Source organism: Oreochromis niloticus, linkage group LG11 (assembly GCF_001858045.2).
Source record: "Oreochromis niloticus isolate F11D_XX linkage group LG11, O_niloticus_UMD_NMBU, whole genome shotgun sequence".
Taxonomy (NCBI): domain Eukaryota; kingdom Metazoa; phylum Chordata; class Actinopteri; order Cichliformes; family Cichlidae; genus Oreochromis; species Oreochromis niloticus.
In genome coordinates, this window is record NC_031976.2 from 34,976,944 (window position 1) to 35,001,539 (window position 24,596).

Genomic DNA, 24,596 nt, shown 5'->3' on the forward strand with positions numbered 1-24,596 from the left:
ACAAGGATTGCATGCTCCCCGGGACTTGCGCTCCATGGGCTGCGTTATCCAGAAGCTTGCTGGGGCTAAATAAATCGAATGATATGAGCATGTGGTCAGTGTTAAATCTGCTTTGCATTTAATTTAGACGTAGTATTGAGCTTGTGGCTGAAGAAAGGCGCACGAGGCAACACGTTTTCTTCTATATTCAGTTTCATTTGCCCAACTTTAAATTCTAGAGGCAAGCAAATAATCAGACGGCTTTTAATTTTGATAGCCGAGACTCTGACTTACTGGACTGACTTTCCCGAGAGGTTACGCTCTGAAGAACAACGTGTTTATGGATATCTGCGCAGCGAGGAACACCGGGAGTTGTAGGCTTTGCACTTCTGAGTCGATCATGTTGATACCTTGCTGTTACTGTAAACTTTGATAGATGTTTACAGGAAGATTTCGGCGACAATAAGAAATCACAGTTAAGTTCTGATACGCTCAGACTGACCTCTGGGGAAAGTGGGAAGCGCTTTTTCGCCCTCCCTCATTTTTTTCTCCCGAGACGTCAGGACGGATCTCTATCACGCAATCTGACTCTGCTTCTGTGGTTTAAACAAAGACCAAGTGTTTTGGGATAGCATGGCAATGGTAGTAAATCAATGGCCAGAGAACATTTCTGCAGATCCGGGGTCTCAACTCCAGATATGCGGCCAGGAGCCCGGCGGGGCACCTGGAACACCAAACGGTTCTACCCCAGGGAACGACGCACTTTCCGGGGACAAGATCCCCAACGTGGACTGCATGGTGTGTGGGGACAAGTCCAGTGGGAAGCATTACGGTCAGTTCACCTGCGAGGGATGCAAAAGCTTCTTTAAGCGTTCTGTGAGGCGAAACCTCACTTACACCTGCCGGGGGAACCGAGACTGCCCCATCGACCAGCACCACCGGAACCAGTGTCAGTACTGCCGACTGAAGAAGTGCCTCAAAGTCGGCATGAGGAGAGAAGGTAAGGGAGGCTGCTAGTGTGTGTGTGTGTGTGTGTGTGTGTGTGACGGATGTAAGACTGTGTTTGTAACACAAGAGACATTTGTTTACAAAACGTATTTATGTGCGTAAAGTTGTGCGCAGTATTCTCAGCTTTTAAAACAAGAGTGCCATTAAGTCTGGAATTCAGTCGTAAAAGATTTAAATGTTTAAATGAAGACTCTTCACACTCTTCACATTGGGTACTTCTCTGGTTTCACTTGTTTCATTACTTCTTAAAAACACATTTGAAACAAGAAAAACGAGTGCAGACGAACCCCTATCAAAAGCAGGCGAAAGAAATCAATAGACAAACCGAAGACAATCTTCACTTTGACAGAATTGCGCTGATTGTAAGAAAACAATGCATTCAAACCTAAATTCATGTGACGCTCACACAAAAAGATATGTGTGTAAAAGAAAACCTCGTGTCATCTTTTGTTTTGCATGCACCCTGACTGGTTTGCGCGTCTTCACATTATAGTTATTATTATAATCACCATGCTTAGACCTTCTCACACTTCACTTTTTTTTTTTTTTTTTTACTGAATCTGAACCATTCATCCCAGCGCGCTCTGAAATCCTCCCTTTGTCTCGCTGTTTTAATTATGCTGTTTGCACACCGACACCCCGAGCCGCTATAAGAGGATGCCGCTACATTTGTTGCATTGTGTTGGATTAACAACGGGTCAGTTAGTGCCAAAGAGGAGCGGAGCAAACGTGCTGGAGAAGAGGAGCTTTCCCTTATGTATTGTCATTCAGTAGCGCTGCATCGAATCAGGAGGCATGAGATTGTGCATATTTAAAATAAGAACCAACATTTCTTCTGGTTGTTGAGTTATAGATTCATTTAATAGTTTCTGCATTTTGGAAAGAAAAAAAAGAACGGAGTACTTTTCATTTGACCGATCGCTATAATGGAAATGTCATATTACTATTACGCACGATGTTACACAAACTGTGCACATAAGCCATATGCGAACAGGTGAGATATGAGCAATTAGGTTTTAATTATACTGAGTGAAAAAGTGGCGTGACTTCAGCGGTCCTCAAGAGACTTTAATGAAGATGTCACACTTCGCCGTTTTTTATTTTCCCTCTCAGAGGACAGAATAAGGTCAGCAGCTGCGTCACCGTGAGCAGTCCTCCAAGGGCACTAGGCAGTGGAAGGTGAAGGACAGACCCTGCCGCCTTTTGCCACAGCCAAAATGTAAATAGCAGACAAAGACGTTGGAAATAACCCGCTCTCCTTAGAGACGAGCTGAGAGGAGATGATCCCCCAAGGGTTAGTGTGATTGAAGTCTGTGCCTCTGGCAGTGTATGTGTGTGTTCACTGTACACACAGTATTACCTCATGTTAAGTACCCGCAAGCCACACCAACTCAGTCATGCTCCATTCCGACTGAATGAACCCGAGGAAATCTCCTGACGCGCCGCGGCGTGTTTACGGGGAGAATAGCCAGTCCTGATTCAGTCTGTAAGAAGGAAAATGTTAAAGAGCTGAAAAGACATCAGTGAAAGGGAGTTTTGGTCACAGTTTGCACGAAAATATAGTGAAATAAATACGTTGCAAGAAAGCAAAATATTAATTTAAGCGTAAAAACTTCGTTTTGGCGTTTATGGGAAAATGAACTGTTGAAAATGAACAGCCATTTTTTAAGAATATTTCTTGTGGCGATGCCTCTTGGCGAGGCTGAGACATGAAAATTAAGCATTTTCTCATCATCTGTAGAAATCACAGTTTTTTTGTCTTTTGGTACAAATAGATTCTTCTAATTCAGTCGGACAAAAACCAAAAGTTAAAAAAATGTTTCTCATTTAAATAAAACCTGAAAATATCGGTCGACTGAGGAAAGATTGTGAAAAAATCATGAAAGGTCTCATTTTGAAGGCAGTCGCTCATTGACTTGTTTATATTTACCATTTCTGCAGTGCTGGTTTTTAGTTGTGTGCAAAAGGCTTAAATGTGGAGTAGGTCAACTTACACTGGATGAGCTCATCTGTTGGTCCATTTGGGGTCAGTTGGATTAATCGCTGTCTTTAAATCCTCTTTGTCGACAGACTTCCGTTTATCAGCGATCATTTGTCTAGTTAGGACCATATTTGCTAAAGCATATTCATTGTCGGGGAATTTTTTGCTGTGATTTTTATGGCAGGACGACTTCCAAATATAGAAGGAATTAGAAGTGAATTAGACTTTTCAGGGGCGTTAAAAACAGCTAAACTGTTGCTGCGGGAATAGTTAATAAACTGCGTAAACACGATTTTTCATAAATATTAAAAAATAAAAAATCCTTACGTCTAACTTTATTATTCTATCGCGCATTAATCAGCCTAGAATTTAAAGATTATGGGTGTCAAAGAAAAAGTTTAACAACTGTTCAATCATATGTTCTCTCTCACCGTAGAGAGCATATATAAATATTGTTTTCTTCATATTTTTTCAACAGGCTAAAGTTTTCAAACAGATGCACATTTTTTAATTATGATTTACACAAGACATGCGCTAAATTCCAAAGTTTGAAGATACTTTTAAAATAAAGCAGCAGATGTGCATGAAGATGTAGTTTGTTGAGCTGATTTGTCATTCTGTTAATTATTTAGAAGCCTTTTCACTTCCCTTGAAATGTGCTCGGTGATAGCATGTAGGTCATATGTGGGTGCAGTTGGCTAGAACATGTTATGCAATTATTATATAACACGGTTCACTGGTTTCATCCACAGATGGAGTATTAGGATATGGGAAGATTATGTTTTTGGATAGCAGAGGAGAGTTGGTGATTAACCTAGTTTGCATCTTCTCGTCATTCCACCTCATATAGAAGCAAGAGAGTGCATGCTTCAAGTTCTAAAAATTAAGGAACTCTTTGTATCAATGACAGTGCTTTGTGATTTTTCTGCTATGATAAATAAATATTGAGCTGCCTGAGAAGTCATACTAAAAGTTTTATGAGTGGATTGTGGCAGATTCCGAAATTCTTTGCTTTCAAGTGAGTGGTATTTGTTTCCCAAAGGGGACATTTGACCTCTTTCTGTAGGCTGCTGTGTTGAACATAATATCATTTGTTGGAGACTCTTAACCAGGGCACCTTTCAGCAGCATGACAGCAAACATTTCACTGCTGGCTTCAGTAGGAATCAAACCCCTAAAACCTTGGCAGCGTTAGTGTCATTGTCTCACCAGGCAGCTACACAGAACCTCCACTTGTTCCTCTGTCAGTGCAGTTTCTAGGATGACTAGGAAGCAGAGAGGCAAAAAGAATCAGCCTGACAGTTCCTTTGAACCAGAGTGAATGTTTTAATTTTGAAACACGCTGCAAGGACGAGCCACTGACTTTAGTGAGGACAGAAAAGACACGTGGGAGTTTACTGCGCTGATTAATTCATTCATACACAGTGATAAGGTCATCTTGTCTCTTGTATGTGTCTTGAATCAGCTGTATGCACGCAACACTTGTGGACACACGCACAGCTTTTGGAGTCTAGTGATAGTAAATAGTCTCAACATCCATTTGTGGCACAAGAATCTGTAATACCCAAACTGAACATGCTCAGTGGGGAGACTGCTGCCTCTGACCCACAAAATGCCAACAGCAGTGAAAAATATAGGTCAACCAAATCTAAAACATTAATAACACACAGGCTGAAGTCAAAGTCCAAAAGTGTGAACCGTCAGGGGCCTCTACGGTGAATGAATACCCTGCTGGAGCGCTAAAGTCTAACACGGTATTGACTAATCCATCCTCCACAGTGAGCAGGCAATTTAACACCAAAACACTGCAGTTTGGCCTCATTTTGGCACTAAAAATCTTTACGTATCCCAGTCGTTTGGCTATCGACAAATTCAAACACTTAACCCCTGTAACTAGACTCATGAGCTAAGTCATTATCAGAGAGCTCTCAGAGGAAAATGACTACCAATGAAATGGCAAAACCACACAGTTTTCTCCAGGGTCGAAAAATGAAGCAAATGCAAAAGTGTCAAATACTGCAGTTCCTCAGTTAGCCAGCTGAGACCGGTAACAAAAAGAAAGTCATTTCCCATAGATTCCTATTCTACGCCATGAATTTTAGTTTTATGGAGAAAAAAACACTTCACCCTACTTTTTGGGAACTTGGGGCTCCTTGTTTATATATGTTTAAAAAAAATGTTTGGAACTCTATGAAACAGGTGGATGTCACATTTCTGTCATTTGACGTTTGGAGTACCGTTACATCCTGGTACCTTACATCTCCCTTCATAAAATCTTCTCCAAGCTACCAACACACACACACACACACACACGCATACACACACACACACACACACACGCACACACACATACACACATCAGATATTTATAGCCTTTAACTGACCCACGATCTCCTAACTGTTCCTCAGACCTGATTCTGCGATCCTCTTGTACCCGCTGTCACTCTCAAGCTGTCCCAAGGACCAAAATATAGAACCACTGCTTTACTATTATTGCCCAAAGAAAACTGTCCTAACTCACTAACTAACTAAAAATACTTCTTCAGATGTTCTTGGACTTGCATGTGTTTTTTAAAATATGCTTAGCTCAAGTTAAACATACAAAAAAAAAAGATTTTGTTCTTAGCAGTCGCTAGCATTCTGTCACATGCACATTTGACTCCTGAAATTATTGCTCCACCCCAATGTCAAAGGTCAAACTGTCTGCTACTCATCATTTTACTGAACACTGAAGTGTTTTGTGTCACAAAATAAGTAAACAAATGGAAAAAAAATTAGGGGACAGTGTAATCACCAAAAAATTTGGTTTGTTGCCTGAGGGCAACACCATGGCATAGAAGGTTATAAAGTCTAACTTCAAAGCAGAAAAAGGATGTTTACAGCTGTTTTTTGGCACTATAGCTAATTTCCCCTCTCAGAAATATTGTAAGGGGATATTTTTTAATAACTCACCCTTTTAAACTCCAGTTAAGTTTGAATATTAGGAGTGCGTCTGATTTGACTGATGGGTGAGTGACGACATATGCAGATGCCTGTCACGGTTCGACTGCTAATTTGAGTCGCCTCTGTACTGTGTGTGAGTCACCTCTCTACTTGGTGCCTTTTGAAGCATTTTTAATGCAATAAACTCATATGGCTTGCTGTGTGGTAATTATATTAAAAGCTTAAGGATAAATCAGTGTTTCACTTTTGGTGAGTGGAACACAGATTCTAGGATTTTCTTTAAAATCTAATGTGGTCCTGACCAAAATCTGAATGTTAAGGCTTCAAAAGTTAGCTTCATAAACCAATGGGTGATGCACGATGGTTACATCCATCTTTTATAGGCAGTTTATGAGCAAAACAAATTATAAGGTGCTACAATTGTGCCTATAGTATTATCTCCAGTGCTAAGGGATTTTATTGCTGTGTACTACTGATGGAAAGGTATTCGTATGCCATTTCTTGCTCATCCCACAGAATCACCAATGCAACAACAGCAAACATAATGTGACCTTTCTGGTCCATTCACTCAGTCACTCCAGCAAACTGACTCTGAACTGTTTTGCTTGCAACTGAAGTAGCTCAACCTGTTTTCATGTGTCACTCAGGTCACTTGTACTAACGCACAGTCGAGAAAGAGTCATTAAATATGTCAGTCTGTGCGATGTGAACACCCCAACAGCCTTCTCCTTCAATCTGCCACACATGTGTTCTCTAACATAGCACTACTGGGAAGCCATGAACATTTATATTTTAGGGACTTAGCCGATGATCCTATTCATGCCCGCTGGGTAGAAGTGTAGTAGAAGTATTTATAGCTGTAGAAATAAAAGTTGGAGATGAAGCTCTAACGCGCCATAAACAAATGCACCTTTACATGATAATAATTCAAGAGGGACATCTTAGTCCTGCTGTGGCTCGCTGTGTGGTAAATAAAGTCAAGAGGAGGGGCGTGTGGAAGTGTAAATAAGTGTAACATGAATCAGACCCACTGGGCTGAATTCACTTTGCTAATTAATTTAGGAACTGCCTCATCAAAGTCTGAGAGAAAGAATGAGGCAACCTCGGCGACGCAGCAAAGCTACCAAACTTCCTCACGCAAAGCTCCTCTCATCCCTCCACGTCTCTGTCTCTCTCTGTCTGTGTCACCTCACTTCTCTGCCGCTCCTGCACTGCCTCCGGTTTTTCTGCGCTCCCGTTCTGTTGTGTCTCTCACGTTCGCTGCATACCTCAGCTCCTTCATGATGTTTGACAGACAACTGGGGACACAGCCAGTCCTCCTACAGCGTGCAGGTGGTTTGTTCTCAAAAATTTCTCTTAAGATGGAACCAAAAAAAGGGTAGTGAAGTTGAGTGAAGAAATACTATTATCGAGCAACTTTTCATTTGTCTACACTTTATTTCTTTCTGAAGTGTTGCATTCATTTATACACAGCTTTATAAAACCAAACAGTGAAGCGCAGCAGGCTCAAGATCGCTTTCAAGTGTTGCAGTCAGCCATCACTGCACTGCAGGGTGCAGACACCTGCATTTAGTTTGCATACTACCCTGGCAATTAGTAACTGATATTTTTACAACCTGGGTCAGCTTAAACGTGTTGCAATCACAAGACTAACATATCTATTTCACGAGGGAGGAACAGTCCTCCTAACACCTGCATTTTGATAGTGAATATTGGATTGGTGAGGATCAGTGACCCGGGTGCTGCAGTTTCTTCGAAGATCAACAATACGATTTTGGAAGCCTCGTCCCCGTGAGAGAGGGAGGGATGGGCACGGAAATGAAAACAAACAGGTGTGTAGAACAGGTAGGCATTTATAGACGCATGGCAGGAAGGCTTGTGTTTGAGGCGTGGTCCTGCTCCTGAACTTTAGATAAAGTTACTTCCAGCTTATGGATTTGAGCAACATTAGCATTCATGTTTGTTTCTTATGAATAAAAGTCTCTTATTTTAACTCTGCCCTTCACCAGCTCCTGAGAGTAAAATCTGTCTCTGTAACTACCAAATGCTCCACTGTATTTCCTTGCTGTCTGCTAACTTTTTCATGCCTGACAGGGTGCATGCACTGTTATCAAAGGTTAACATCATTATGTATACAAAATGACAGATAGAGGAGTACAAGCAAACCAAAATAGTAAAGCTGTGGGCTGACACATTAAAACAACGACCCGTAAAAGTCACACAGCTCATCGGCACTGAGGGAAGCTGCTCTTTAGGTCCAATAAATGTAAATAGGTTCACTGACAAGAAGCTGTGAAATCCGCCGTCGTTCTAAAATTTTGTGTCACGGTCATTTTAATAAAGAACTGTTTTGTGATTTCCTGAAGTGCTGGACAAAGTGCTTCATGGTGTTTGTGGTAGCTAAAATATTTTTGTAAGATAAACAGAAGGAATAAAAAAATAAGAGCCTGCTATTGAACAATACCACTCCATGGGATAGGTGAGTGAACCATGGACCACACCGCACAGTATTTGTAGATACCACATAAAGGTCATTCTTTGGAAGAGTTAGCACAAAACCCCGAGCTACAGTGTGATCATTATAGAAATAGCTGACCCAAGTTTTTCTTAAAAAATATGAATGAGAAAACAGCCAAAAGATTAACAGCAGTATTAGCTCCAAGACTGAAAATGAAAGTTGAAAAAAAACAACAACCCCGTCTTGGCTTCACTGACCTCAGGTCAAAGTTGGGGGAAAAAAATAAAACACGTTCTTTTTTCTGCTCGGTCACACATGTTCATGTGCTGAAGCATATAAAATCTTTATTTTTTAACTGCCCAGATGCATTTCTATCAGATGAGATTTGGCGTCACAGCTAAACATTTAATTATTTCTTTTTTTTAACTTGCAGGATTGCTTTAATTGCAGGTTTTGAACGCCTCACGGACACAAACACACACGTGACCTCTCTCTGTGACATGACTCAGGGACACAGTTTCATTTTGGAAAGCGTGTTTATTGTTTGCTTGCCAGTGGAAGTTTTAGAAATGGAAAAGCTACTTATTAAATGCAGCTATTAGACTGAGACAAATCTATAATGCGTCTGTGTTGCCCCGGCACTGTGACCTTTTAGTCCAAATGTTGATAGGCCTTAATTGTATTTAGTTGCTGTAATTCCACTAACAGTCTGACCCAGAGGCTAATCCAGGGCAGCCAGGCAGCGAACTGTGCTCTCTGCCAGCTGCCATTTGCTGAAGTGGCATTTTGAAAGTCGCAGCTGAAATGTCCCATGGTACCTCTGTTTGCATGCACTTTCCTCCTCTCCCTCATTCTTTTGCCCTCATTTCATGGCCTACCTACACAGGATGCTGTTTTGTTTGGGGTTTTAGGGATTTATTTGCCTTTTTTAACTGCTTTCTCTGCCCTCAATTTGGATTCAGATTAATTTTATTTACCAGAAAAAAACAAAAACTGTATATCTTTTTAAAGTTACTATCTGACAAGCTCAGTCAATTGCATTAAGGTCAAGCACAGTGCACCAATTAAAAAGCCGGAAACGGATTATGGCACAAACTCAAATCTGACCTTATACTCCCATCCCCCTTTTAATTCTCTGTCTCTGTCTCTGGTTTCCTTTTTCTTGTCCCCGGGCATCTGTTTCTATCTAATGTCATTTCTGTCTCTTTCGCTCTCCTTTCGCCCATCTCCGTGTAAATATATCACATCTCTTTGTCTCTGCACTGGCCTTTCTACCTCTCCATTTCTTTGGACCTTACTCCAATCACCCTTCTGCCCTTTCCTTTTTATCTGTTCCAGAGTCTTGTACAGCAGCTGTAGGCGAGTAAAAACAGAGAGCGATGTGTTTTAGTCAGGCGTACTCAAGTGCTCTGCCTCTCAGGCACGAGTGACCCCCACAATGAGGCTTTTGAAAAGTCAAGTGGATCAAGTAGATTCACCAACATCTGCGGGATTAACCACTAATCAATATGAGAACATATCAATAGCTGTGAATTCACAAATAAGGGACATAAGGAGCAGCGGGGTCTAAAAAAACTGTTGCCTTCAATTTAAATTGTGATGAATTTAATAATTTCCCCTTGGAGTTCAGGCGCACTGTGTTTTACAGTTTACTCGGTGCATAAAGGGGAAAGTCAAAAGTAGTTAAAACCAGGTTGTTTGCAGTAGAAGATTTTTTACATGAAACCAGGAGAGAGTGACAGATTCAGGTCACAGAAGTGCTCTGACTTAGATATGGACCAAAGAGCCTTTTGAGTCTGTCTTCCCAAAGAAGTTACCAGACAGAGTCTTTTTAAAAGTGCCCTTTTTGGCATCTGCTACAGCATTTTTATACTGTAAGCTAAATAAAGGATGCATGTCACCTGCTGCTTTGTAAAAGGCCATTGTGTTTTGTTTTATTTTATTTTATCCTATTTTTTTATGCTGCAAAAGACACGAAAACCATCCAGAGGTCGAAATTCAGTGCTTAGAATTAGCTGTAGTGAAGTTTAGCAGACAGCTACCAGCAACAGCTGCCTGTGTTGGCAACTGCCAATCAGTTAATGCATACATTTAAGCCTTTAGAAAATGTATACAGTGCATTAAAAAAAATCACCTACTGTGCATTCAAATGAAGGAGGAAGTTAGCCACAAAACCCCAAACCATATTAGGCTGTTTACACGTTAGTTTCATCTCTGAAGTTCATTATAGGATTCTGTGGGGTTGACTCACTAACCTCATGTGGTCACTGGAGAAAGTGCAGTTTTTAGCATTTCTTTTGAGACTTTTTAGCTGTTTTTGGCCTTAGAGAAAGCAACTTTATTCACCTTAATTTAACACAGTTCGTGGTGAACAAATTAGGAAGTCAGGTGATGTTTTCACAGAGAAAAAGTTTGCAAAGAGACAAGTTCAGGAAAGCCTCCCAGTAAACTGTAAATATGGACATATTTCTCAGATCCATTCTCCTTTACCATGATCAGAGTCACCCTTTAACCATGTTGTTATTGATTCAGTCGCAAAGTTAAAGGTTTCATAATCTTTGAGAAGTTCATATTCCAACCTGAACCCCAATGTTTCCTGTGTCTCTCTAAGATGTCTCTGTGCAAAAACCTCACTGTCAGATTTATATACATACATACATACATACATATATACACAGATATATTTTTCATTAAGGGATTTTGAGTGGATTTAAAAAGGCAACAAAAAAAATCTTGGTCTAAGGAGCAGTTATAAACAACATTTTCTTTAATCTGGAAAACTTTTAAAATCTTTCACAAGCCTGTATTACAGTAAAATGTCTGACTGAAAGGATCAGCAGTGTGCGATTTAGCAGTCTTTCACTTCACACTTAAAGCACCTCAGAGTGACAAAAAAACATATTTGACCAGGTAATCTTGGTGGAAATTGCAACGACTTGCTCTCGGAGCACTTTCACTCCTGCTGCTCAGAGTGCAGTTTTATTTTCCCTTGTTTGTGAAATCCTGCAAAGACAGATGCATGTGGCTAATCTGACAGCCATCTTTTGCAAAGCGAGACGGGAGCCACTGGAGTGCAAGCGACGAGGAATGTCCCGTTGTGCAACATTGTCTTTGAGACAGGCAAAACCTCTTCATAGCTCAGCAAAGTGAGACTGCGCTGTTTGCCAGAAGAGATCACATTCTTTTTCCGGGCGCACGGGTTGACACAAGTTCACAAAGAAAACTAGTACTTTGAGGTCAACACCTTTTGTGCAGAGGTATTTTTTTTCTGTTAAAAGGACAGGCTAGAATTAAAGGCATTTTTGTTACTCTTGAGTGATTTGACCTCTCGTTTTTCAGACGCACCATGGTGCGTTCAATTGGCGCAGTTGCTGTGTGTGAGGTGACAGGTGATGGAGAGTTAAAAAGCATTTTCCAAGCCCTTCCTCCTCCCTTTCTTTCACCCCCTCCCTCCACCTGTCTTTTTATGTAAACCACAGCTTTCTATCTGAAGCCCCATCCTGGGCTATATTCAAGCACACTGAACTCTGCACCTTCTCTCTCTTTCCATCTCTCCAGTCTTCCCCCAGACCTCACATCTCCCCCATCTCCCTTTTCTCAACTTATCACCTTCCACTCACTCTTTCTCCTCCTTATCTCACCATTTCAGCCTTTTGCCTCATTTTTTCAACCCCTCTTTGCATTTTCATTTCCTCTCTCCGCTCGCTCGCCTTTCTCGCTTGCTCTGTGTAACTGTAGATGGAGTTATTAGTCAGACAGTGGATGACTGAACAGGTGTTTTCCAAATGGGCCTTTGAGCACTCGCCGCATCATCATTGCACCAGAGGGGGGTCGGGGTGGAGTTTAGGGCTTTGTGTGTATGTGTGTGTGCAAGAGCTTGGCCTCTGCGTGCCCCTTTCACCTCAGGCTGGGCCATTTGCCAGTGCAGGGACTGAGGGCGGGGGTGTTACCGTACGTATCCATGAGTGTGTATGCATGTGTGGGTGCATAACATATGTAGGTGTGAAGAAGTGTTATATTTTTACCAGCTGCTGCTTGTCGTTACTCATTGAGGCACAACAGCACTGTAGAATAGCCTTGGCCTGGCCACTTTCCATCCCTTCGCTGAAAAGACGAGCGCTGACACTTTTAGGGGTACGAGAAATGTTGTGTTGCTACACTTTTCAACCCTTAACCCCCTCTCCCCCCCCGATCACCCGGCACATTTGACATGCTCAATTTGCTTCTTTCTTCTCTGTCTTCGTCGCGTCTCCCTTCTGTTACTCCTGCAGGCTTTTAGGACCCTGACCGTGCAGCACCCCTTTGGATGTAGTAATTCTGTAAACTACTATAACAAGCTTGCTAAATGATAAAAGTTTCATAACAAACTGATGGAAGATTGCAAAAAACACAGTTCTTGGCCTGTCTTCAGAAACATGCAGCGGCCTGCTTCCAGAGGAAACAGTGGAACTGGAACACAGATATCGGTTTATATTAGTGTGCGTCAGTCCCATTTAGTCCTTAATGACTTGTTTAATTAAATAAAAATGCTGAAGCACTCTTAAAAAGTCTCAGGTTCACCCAGATAAAAGTTCAAGCCATCCTCTTCTTTGTTTTCAAACAGCAGTACAACGAGGACGTACATCAAACTCTCAGAGCAGTCCAGGGCAGTACCTGACCAATGGCACCGACCCGTACAACGGCCAGCCCTACCTGTCAGGCTTCATCTCCCTGCTGCTTCGTGCTGAGCCATACCCAACGTCTCGCTACGGGGCTCAGTGCATGCAGGGGAACAACCTCATGGGCATCGAGAACATCTGTGAGCTGGCGGCCAGGCTGCTGTTCAGCGCTGTGGAGTGGGCCAAGAACATCCCCTTCTTTCCCGATCTGCAGCTCATGGATCAGGTGAGTGTGATGAATGACGAGAGTAGACCAAACCTAATGAGAATGAGGCCAGGCCGGGCTGGCTGCTTTCTACTGTTTTCAGTCTTTATATTGGGTTAAGTCACACAAACATGAGAGGTATCTGTATTTCTTTTCAGCTAACTCGCAATAAGAAAATAATTTAATATATATATCTATATATATCTATATATATAGATGTATATATATAGTTCTACAATGGTAAATTGTTCCTTAATAGATCATGCACAGAGGAATGCCAGAAACAAAAAAAGTAAAGTAATAACTCGTTGTCCAAAACACTGTTTTCAAGCTACTGGCTAAAATTTCATAAAATATCATCCCCACTTACATTTTGAACAGAACTAAGCTAATAAGTATTTGAAAAACACATTAATATTTTTATTCCTCTTTTGTTAACCATCGTGTCGCAGCACATAGAAAGAAATCTTTTTTGGCACAAACCTCCACTCCCAACATTCGGTTCAGATCGACCTGACATCAATCATGCATATATAGATTTATATCAGCTATAAAGTCTTGGCACAGAGTAATCCCCTGACTTATAAATATTCACAGGCACCTCTGACAGACATAGTCATCACAAATATGTCCGCTGTATCTGCACCAAATCATTAACATATCATTAATGTCAAGTTCACATGTCGAATATTTCTGACCTGTAATGTCAGCATGCACTCAGGTGCTTTCTGCAAACCCCACTCTTTTTAGACATGTTATCAAAATCCATTTAGGTTTTCTCTTTTCAATATCAAAGCACTGATATTGTGTCAAACACTGTCTCAGAGATACACACCGGGTGCCCTTTGGCATCTGTGTGCAGGTCTCTCACTGCTGATTCCACATGTGTAAAGGACCTCTTTGGATCACATTTAAAACAATATGTGTAACTTTTCCGGCATCGAAAGTTAATGGTGGGAAACATGCAAAGTAGAACTTCAAGTCTGAACCTAACCAGTAAAAAGCAAGTAAAAATAGAAATCCCCAAACGGGACACAAACTCTGTTCTCCTGGCAGACAAACTTGTGACTTACTCCACCACTCCTTTAACCTCCTAATGTGGACTTTGTAGTTTTTGCAAGGAGAACTATTGACACTCGCCATTCAGTGTTACTGCGGCTGGTGCAGAGGGCACAGATGCTAAAGGACACTCTGTGCTTATCTCGGTTATACCGGCCAAATCTGATAGAGCAGCAGTATTTGATGCCCTAGGATGAGAACTTGTTGGGTCACCTCAATAAATTCTAATTATTTTTTCAATGTTTAACCACATCTACAAACATGTTTCTGTTACATAAGAAAAGTTTAATCCTCTTCTGTCTCAGTGCATGCTTTCTCAACCTCTTGTATCCTTTCCAATTTTTTAAAAGTAACAATAAACACCTCATCAGACTAGCTGTCTAATTTCTGACGGGTAGGCGTGTCAGGAATGTCATTCCACCGTTTCTGTGTGCTTCCCTATTCTGTAGTGAATAAGTACCTGTTTGAATGAATGAAGCTCTTTCATGTAATTTGCATTAAGTATTGGATAATGTTACCAAATTCATATCATCTCCAGAGGTGGTTTAAATGACCGAATGTTAAATATACCCTGTGTCCTTCTTCGCTCAGGATTAATGTGTATGTGTTGCTCTCTGGTTACATGTCAGTGATGGGTGTAAATGCTGTCTGAAGCCTGCTGAACTCTAACTGGAAGGCACTCAAAGTGCTCAAACACTGAGCAATTCTCAAAAGCGCTGTCACAGTTTTAGGCTTCAGACACATTTTGCTTTTATTCATTTTATATTTGCAACTAAAAGCAGAAAGGCCAAAGTCATATTAGCCATCCACATGGGTAATCTGAACTAAAGTAATAATCACCCTATACTGCTTGTTTCTAGGTGGCTCTGCTGCGTATGTCATGGAGCGAACTCTTTGTTCTAAATGCTGCCCAGTGCTCCATGCCGCTTCATGTGGCTCCTCTGTTGGCAGCGGCTGGCCTGCACGCATCACCTATGTCAGCAGAGCGCGTTGTGGCCTTCATGGACCACATCCGAGTCTTCCAAGAGCAGGTGGAGAAGCTGAAGGCCCTGCAGGTCGACACAGCTGAATATTCTTGTCTCAAGTCAATTGTGCTCTTTACATCTGGTGAGTTTAAGTGAAAAAATGGGAAATAAGTAGACTTAAGTAAAGTAATATATGGAAATGGTTTGCACATTCTCTAGAAATGTAAAATCAGCTGGATTACCAAGTTGCCACTATTTCATATCATTGTGTGAGCTTTGTTTTTAGAGTACTGTTAATTTGGCACAGTTGAAAGCACCTCTGATCGTCCTTTAGATCAGCTGAAGGTATAAGACCAATGCCATCTGTGTCCTGTGAGTATGTTTTGCTCAGGGAGGAAGGGAGGAATTAGCATCCTGCTAATCTGATTTCTACTGGCACGATAGCATTGTGTTTACTGAACATGTAAGCTTACAGTATCATGTTAACAACATAACCTGAATTAGATGGCCAGTAGCAGGGTTATTACACACATTTAAACACAGCCAAGGCAAACATTTGATCACGATGTTCTTAAGCAGAGAGAAAAACGACCAGTGAAAAGAATAAAACAGCATGTTGTCATGACAACATAATAGTGGTGTAGATTAATTTAAATGACAACTATAAATCATTAAAATGTTGTGCAAAGGTGCTACCTATACCTGCTACCCAAAGGTGATATAAAAAAAATGCTCAGATTCATCCTAAAAGCTGCAAATACAAGTTTTAAGAAAGAAACAAAAGGTTTGTTAACACAAACCCCTGTACGACGTACACCTTATCTGAGGTGCATTTGAATAGAAACCAGTACTTGTCTGACTGAGAGGTGACCTCTAATGCTGCAGTAGATTGTGTCTCATTGGCTCCATATGTAAATGCTGCTGCTAGTCAGTCATGGGCTCAGCCCTCCATGAATTTGACTGTAATTTGATCACTTTGTCATACTGTAAAAGGCTGCTTTTGACCCCTGTGAGCAGCTCGTGCCTCACTTGAACCTCTTTGTTTTGCTGAACATAAGAATAAGCTTTCACTACGCACTATAAACTTTGCATTTGTATTTTGATTTCTGTCCATTTGTGGGAACGACTCTTTGAAAAGCAATTTATTTCTTTATTTACAACAGCAAAAAGAATCTGTTTATATAAAGTTCAAGAAACAACAGATTCATTATATTGTATTGTTGCATGCCTACTATTTGGACCCAAAAATCCAGTGTTATAATCCCCTTATTATACACAGTACAGTACTCAACAACAAAGAAAATGCCTTTATGCTAGAATAGATTTGTCGGTTTGCATCCAAAGCTTAGAAAAACAGGGCTCTTGAGCCTCACGACCTTACATTATGTGGCAATATGTCCTCCCCACTGAGTGACAGAGAGAATTAAATCAAAATATAATGGTTTTACATCTTGGCAAAACCCCTGGCATCTGCATTGTTTTGATCCTGCTTATACACAAAGCCTGTTGAGGTTTATCCCAGCAGTCACTGGGCTCCAGTGCCAGCCAAAATACTGTCACATCTGGGATATTTCAGAGAGAGATCATGCTTTGTGACCCAGGGGGAAATGGATGGCGAGGAAGCCAACACTGAGATGTCTCTCCTCTGTGTGATTTTACTGCTTTTTCCCCCCTTTCCCATCTTGCATGGCTTGTCAGATTCACTCTCTGCGTACTGAGCATCTTCACCAAGCTCTCTGTATGTAGGTAGCCGAGGATCCTCCTCTCCCTTCTTTTGCCTGTTTTCATCAGCCATCTCGCCTTCATGATCCCATCTATTATTGAAACCAGTCATCCACCCCTCCTCCCAACGCTCCCCAAACCCTAAACTCCAAGCCCAGCCCAACCCAAGCCCCAGGACCCCTGCCCCCACCACAGGAGTTGAATTATGTATGGTGCATTTCAGTGAGAAGGAGGATTCGCCATGACCTACATAACCCCTATAGCCCTAAGCATCCCATGTGACCTCCCTATATGTGCAGAAGCACATGTATACACATTAAAAAGCTGCACATCTTGGCAAGATCCTTGAACAGGATATTGTATTTCTTTGTGAAATATTCAGACTTTAATGATCAAATCCTGAATTTGATGTAGACATGCACACACCGTAAATAGACCTGTTAATAAATCTGACCCTTGCAGACCTTGCAGGATGACCTAACAAGCTCAGACAAACACCAATTGTCTCCCACCTCCCTCTGAGTCCCCTCCCACCACTCCCCCTGTGAAGCCCAGTCCCATCAAGCTACATCAGAGAGCGGGCATCTCAGTCCTGCCACCCTGATCCCTCACCCCCACTGACCCGGTGAGTGCCCAAGGATCAGACAAAAGAACACGGCACTTGGCGTAGAAGGGCACCCACAGAGCTGTCGCTTCAGCACGCGAAGCGGTTTCAGTCACACAGACAGCTTCGCTAATCCCGACCGGGCAGTGACTGCCTTGTCACGAAGGACTCTAAAATGGTCGGGCTGACAAAAACGCAGTCCAGCTGCCTCCCAAGTGGATGGAAATACAACCAAAGTGGGAACAATTATTCACCCGTAATGATGAGAATAGCGGCTGCTGGGGGTGGGGAGGGATTGACATGCTTGATTAAAATATGAGGTGAATTAATTTTTTTTTTTTTGTGGAACTGAGGCAGGGTTTTACACAGGGGACAGATCAAAGTGTGAGAAGACAAAGGAGACCTGTGATGCAGGATGACAGGTTAAAACTCACGGGCCAACGCCTTTTAACTGAAAGACTAAGCTTGAGAATAAATAACCCTCATCGAATACCTGCCTTCAATATGTGGGTTCACGCAGGGGGCAGGGTCAAAGAGCACTCCCACTTCTCGTACAGTATGTGGCAGAGTACAGTAGAATGCGTCTTTGTTTTGAGTTCACACATCTCTGACCTGCTTTGCAAAATCCCCTGTGATCTCCGCTCCACACAGAGGGTGTGAAGAGTACCGCGCGCTGCGTTACACACTCTTGGTTGTGCGAGACTCTTGCCAAGGTGGGGGCCGGTGAGACGAGAGGTTGAAGGAGTTGGAAGGCAGATAATGTCCCCCCAGCTGAGGAGAAAGTGAACACAGACCACAGGGGTGGAAGTAGATTTTGTCAAGTTGTAGCCAGATTTCTCTGAAAGGAAAATGCCGTGTTACATCTTGGTTCTTTCTGGCAATGAATAAGTATTAGGTGAAGACACCACTCTGCCACAAACTAAAAGGTTTTGTTAAAATCTTGGACAATTGAAGCTTCTTTCACGAAAAACAAACTTCATCCTATACCAAACAGTATTAGCCTAACATAACATTAATCCAGAACATTAGTAACCAAAATATGGCATGAGAAGTTATTTTTCTTATGCAGTTATTCCTCATCCTGCAATTCTGACTTAAGTTTTTTTCATATTTAATATGTTTGACACATGAGATACTGGAACCCGCAGAACATTGGTTATTATTTCATGGCTAACACCTGATTTGTCCTTCAACAGAAAATCTACACAGTAAGCTATAATGTAACCGCAAACCCCTCTGACCCATCAATCCAACCTAGCAAATGCAAAGCAGCCAACAACTGCTCTGATTGGCCTAAAATTAAATGAAAGTCAGTGTGTCACAAAACTCACCTTAATGCCATACAATCATTCTCACAAAAAGGCTACTCTGTGCCAAAGTTGTATGAATGCTTATAATGCAGTATATAATGCAGTTCTAAATCTTGACTTTGTATTCATTTCTACTAGACGCTATGGGCTTGTCAGACGTCGCCCACGTGGAGAGCATCCAGGAGAAGTCTCAGTGTGCTCTGGAGGAGTATGTAAGAAACCAATACCCCAGCCAGCCGAACCGCTTTGGACGCCTCCTCCTCCGCCTGCCGTCCCTGCGCATTGTCTCCTCTCCAGTCATCGAACAGCTGTTTTTTGTGCGCCTCGTTGGCAAGACTCCAATTGAGACGCTCCTGCGTGACATGCTGCTGTCAGGCTCCAGCTACAACTGGCCCTACATGCCCACAGTACAGCGGGAGCGACCGATCTCTCTCCACTACAATGAGAATGGGCCCTGAAGTGGAAGGACAGATCAAGGAGAAGCTACGGGGGGAAATTAAGGTTGAAGGTTGACCTGACTGCTCATCAATCCATCTTTCTTTCCCTTTATTGTCTGCATTCAACTTCTCAGCTTCCCAAGAGGAAGTATCTCCCTCACCATTCCGCTCTAAACACCGACATTGACACACCACCATCCCAGTTACACAAGCCAGGCTATCCTTCACTATCGCTAATACAGAGACTTGGTGGCCCGTTGCAGCTCCTCAGCTGAGTCTACATTTGAGATGTGGCGTGAGATGGACAGGTTGGTAGAATGGGTTATTGCGCAGTTCACCAGCAGGTCTGTTGGACTCACTTCAGATGTCAGTCTCAAAACCCATGCAAACAATTTCAGCGAGCATTTGCTTCATTTTCGGTGATACGCCTACACATACGGAAAATGTGTGCTAGCATCTGCGTACGAGCATGGCGAATACTGAGCAAGGGCTTTACCAATGGGACAGCCAAGAGCACAAAGCCTGTTGTAAATATACCAATTTTTAAAAAAAGAAAACCAGAAGCCATTAAAAAAAAGACAAATGCCAAAATGTCTTGAACTTTTGCAGAGGATGTTTTATTGTGTGTTTGTATTAGCACTGTTTATATGGAGAGAAAACTCATGATTGTGTCCATATGTACAGTATATCATCGATTCATAGACATCTAAGGCTTATTAGGGTTCAACTGGGGAAGCTCAGGTTCAGAGGGTGGGCAGACAAACATGTCAATATCAGAACAAAAAAGACAAACCCAGCAAATTCTACACTTATCAGCAGCCTGTGCCAAAGCTGACAAATCATACTGTTTGGAGTATTTTTGTGATAGTGTTGGTTATTAAAAAAAAAGAAGTTTGGTTTGTCTATAATTTGACTTGTTGTGGGGTCTCAGGGGCGAGAAGGCGTTTGTAATGAATACAAATAAAAGCGTAGGCACTTGCATTGAAAACTAGTCAGTTTGAATCTGCAGAATCACAGCACTGGTAGATTGTTTCTACCCTTACCCTATTTGACTGAAGTATATTTTTTCTTACTCAAAAGACCCATGGTGTTATCATCGGGGTGGCAAAGCTCATCCTCCTTATTGTTATTACTTTTTTTTTTTTAGTAATGATTGTCAGTATTGGACCCTTTAGACAGGGGGGTGGGAGGGTGGGATGGGCTTTTACAAAACTAGCTGTACTTGCCTTAGAACAAAGATTTTGTCACTGAGCATTTATCTTATGACTGTGCCATAATCTCTCGTTACCTGTTATAACAGGTATTATGTCCTGTCAGGATTGGAAATGAGTTTGCATGAAGTTAAAATGTGATGTGCAACATGTCATTGAAGAGTTATGCACAATCCAAATATTTTAATTGAGTTAATGCAGAATCCTTTCTGCTTTTCTTATTTTCTGTATATATATACACACACATAAACATATATAATTTCGAATTTGTATATGTAATTCATGTGAGCCAAAAGCCCAGGCTTCAGACAGCTCAAAATATTAAAATCAGAAAGCCTTTTCCTCCTCTTCACTCTGTTTAATCTGTATATTTCTAATATGGCTATCTCACACATAGAGCTCTGGCTGTGAGAACACAAGTCCTACTCACCTGCTGTCCAAACCTTTGTTTATGAGGGTCAGCCAATCAGAAGACTGAGGATCAACTGAGCAGCTGCACTAAGGCCCAATATAAGATGAACAAAGATTACTTTGATTTCTCTTTGCTGGGAGAAGGCACAACTGAACCATTTTGACATCTTTCGCACTTTCCGTTTTTAGACCTCATGCAAGCTCTTTCCATTTCCTGGTGATATTGTCGTGTAGGGAAACCCCCTCAATTCATGTCATTTGAGCTTATCGTACCGATACCATAAAGTAATGTATCACTAACCTCTGAAAACCTCAGACTATGTTACAATATTATCCCCAATGGACTTATGACTGTGACTTAGCTTAGGACTATTTTAAGTTGGTTTTTATTGTTTGACAACCTGTCTCGCATGTCCAGCATGGCACCCTAGTGTCGACCACCAGTGTTGATACTGAAAAAGCCACCTTGGACCGTAGAAAGCTGTTTGTTGGTAAATAAATTGACAGAAAGTTTCTATGAATTGTTTTTATCCCCTCTACTTTTGTTTGGAAATATGGATTATCCGTTAATTAAAATAAAATTGTTTTGTTCACACTAACTTTTCTAATGTCTTTAACTGTTGTCTTAAAGTAAATGCATTAAAAAATACAAGCCATTCTACATTAAACTTTTTTTGTCTCATCAGCTCTTTAAGTTTGAGGAACACTAGCTCCTACTAATGCAATTTAACAGGAAATCTTACAAAGGAGTAAATATTTTACATTTTTTAAAATTCCTTCAGATATCATTTCTATGCCAAAAATTGAGTCAGAGGCATAAACTTAATCTTTCCTAAATTCAGAGAATGTTGTAGAGAATGTAATGTTCTAGTTGTCAAATGGAAAGAAATCCTAATGTGAGCAGACCAAAACTTTAGAATATATCATAATTTATTTTGGCACTGTGGCTGGTAGAGACCCGCAGAAAATAAATCTTGGTGATTGGATATTTCTTGTCCAAAAGCTTACATCTTCATTGTTTTTTAAATACATGTATAAGATCAGGGTGAAATAAGTCACTTGGTTGAGCAGATGACCCATGAGCTGTAAAGCTGCACGTCATGCTGCCTTGTGCATCCATCTCTGCTCTCTAATGCCCCTGCCAAATAGAGGCTGAAAATACCTTTTATCTATCCAGATCTTATCAAAGCAGCAGGAGATTACCAAGCCTATGAAAAAAACCCAACAACAAATAATTAATTGTTCACATTGTCTATGCATAGACAAAGCTACATGGGAAAGCCTTTTATTTGCATTTAATCATATAAGTTTAACCTGTTTTACAAAGCTGTAAGACCATCATATAGCTGCCTCATATAACTGAGCTGACAGAGACTGTCTTTATATCAAAGATGGGAAATGATCAGTTTTATGTATCTGATGTATCTGAACTAATCATTTTAATTTTGATTTTACCTGATTTTTTGGAGCTAAAAGCAACAAGAAGACGAGTACCAAATAATCACTTACGCTAGTAAACTTGACACAATTACAAGCAAAGAACAAAACAATAAAATCCTAGAATTTCACCAAAGCAGAAGAGCAAGGTTATTAGATGGGTTGCTGTACAGGTAAGTGTGCAGTGAGTGATTATTTGTTAAAAACTCAGCTAAGAAGTCCAGGTCTGTGGCACCGATTAGCACAGCTAAAGCCATCAGATAGCTTCCAGCTGCAATCACCTGTCAGTCAAATCAGTCAAACCCTTGATAAAGCAACTTTTATAAAAAATAAAATATTTTAAATACATAAAGGTATGATTCACCAGTTGTTATGAAAGGGGAAATGTACACTGGAAAGCAAATTTATTTCTGATGTAAGTCCATGAAAATAACCTCTTTTTAAGCCATCTGCTAATAGACATTTGAGTCAACTTCAGGTTTTGGAATTTCCAGGTGGTTTCATTTTTTTCATAAACAGATGAACTGATGCTTTAAAAGCTTGGGGTCTGTTCTTTATTTTATTTATAATGCTTGGCCCATGTCTTGTACAATCCAGACACAAATGGTAATCTTCTGATTCTAATACATCCATATGCTGACTTTGGATTATATCCTACCATAGCAAAAGTTTAGAGGTTTTGACAACACACACACACACAAAATTATCTGTCACCTCAAACAATTTAGAGTAAATCCATTAACTGGTCAATTATACATAAAATATTTTGATTCAAGGAAGGAAAGAGACACCGATCAATACTGTGGATCAATCACTGATTTTAAAATAAATAGGGGATTCTGTGTGCTCGCGTTAGGAAGCAGCTCAAATGTTGTTCGAGGCCTGGTTGATGCATGACAGAAAGTAAACAAAAACTGTGACCCAGAGCACACATGGTCTTTGACCTTTGGGTTCAAGGTGTGTCACCAGGTGTATGCACGTGTGTGCCTGCACATGTGCTGAGGTTTGAGCACATATAGCTGCTGGTCAGCTCTCGGTGTTCACATCAGACAAAGAAGAGAGAAAAGAAAAACAGAACAATGATGGCTTGTAACTTTAAGTTCTCAAACATGTCAAGTTCTCTTATTCCCACCGCAAAAACACAAGGGCTCACACAACACACACTCCCCCACATGGTAACCTTGTGCCCTTTACACCCAACCTCCCCTCCTCCACCTCCCTCTTCAATCCTTCAATCTCCGCCCTCTACCCTAACCACCCACCACCATCTCACCTCCCGCCCCAACCCGTCTGTGTGTGTGTATGTGTGTGTGTGTGCGTATGGAGAGTAGCCGATTGACTTATGCCTTCATTTCAGAGCTGTCACTCCTGGCCAAACACCATGACCCTTCAACCTCCATTTTGGAGCCGCACATTTTTTTCGTTCCCTCACCATATGAATATAAAAAACACATGTGGCCAAAAGGTGTGTGTGTATGTGTGAATGTTTATGTGCACAGGTAAATCAAACTGACAGAGCTCCTTTGAATGGCAGGAGCTGAATTACTTTTGCACTTCAATTTTGCACACCTGCCATTTATGGCAAACACTAGGCTCAGCATAAACCATAAAAGCAAAATACGTTGCTTCAAGATACAAATCAGAGCCAGTAAATATCTCAACCTCCAGAGCCAGCTGCAGCAATTACAGTCCTTTTTTCTCTGAAGTTAAATTACTTGGGATATTAACAATTTCTGAATACCACAGTTGGTCGACTTTACAGGCTAATATGTAAGATTTAGTTTTTGCTTTGAACAGAACCGCTGAAAATATTCTATAAACATTTTAGAAGTGTCCTTTTTAGTACAATCACACTCATTGGGTCTCAATTCAAATCTATATCAGTACATTCATGTAGTGCACTATGTGTAGTAGTGACTGATGTGTCAATTTTTGGAAAGACAGCATTGCTCAGTTTTAAACCTACCAGATATGACAGTTGCAGTGTTAGATTGCAGCTGCTGAACATTTACAACTTCTAGCAACTTGCCTTTGTAGTACTAAACTCTCGCTAACATCATCACTGGTGCTGATGATATACCCTACTTCTACTAGGTTAAAATTGGTTAGTGGTTCGTTGTTTTGGACTGCAAAGCCCAGATGAAACTCAGTGAGTGTAACAACATTATGCTATGAGTGCACATGCAGGTACTTATAGTGCACTTCATGT

At 41.2% G+C, this 24,596-nt stretch overlaps 1 protein-coding gene across 1 annotated transcript; it reads left to right on the forward strand.

The window, feature by feature from the left end:
- Positions 1–612: 612 nt before the first annotated feature.
- On the forward strand, positions 613–20,236 carry nr2f5 (nuclear receptor subfamily 2, group F, member 5). The gene is made up of 4 exons (XM_003443141.5): positions 613–979; positions 12,972–13,252; positions 15,151–15,397; positions 19,030–20,236. The coding sequence occupies exons 1-4, from the start codon at positions 613–615 to the stop codon at positions 19,347–19,349; spliced, it is 1,215 nt and encodes a 404-aa protein (XP_003443189.1). The 3' UTR covers positions 19,350–20,236.
- The last annotated feature ends 4,360 nt before the right edge of the window (positions 20,237–24,596 follow it).

Coding starts and splice junctions, on each gene's coding strand:
- nr2f5 (XM_003443141.5), top strand. CDS start 613: ATGGCAATGGTAGTAAATCAATGGCCAGAGAACATTTCTGCAGATCCG. Junction 980..12,971: donor AGTCGGCATGAGGAGAGAAG/GTAAGGGAGGCT, acceptor GTTTTCAAACAG/CAGTACAACGAGGACGTACA. Junction 15,398..19,029: donor AATTGTGCTCTTTACATCTG/GTGAGTTTAAGT, acceptor CATTTCTACTAG/ACGCTATGGGCTTGTCAGAC.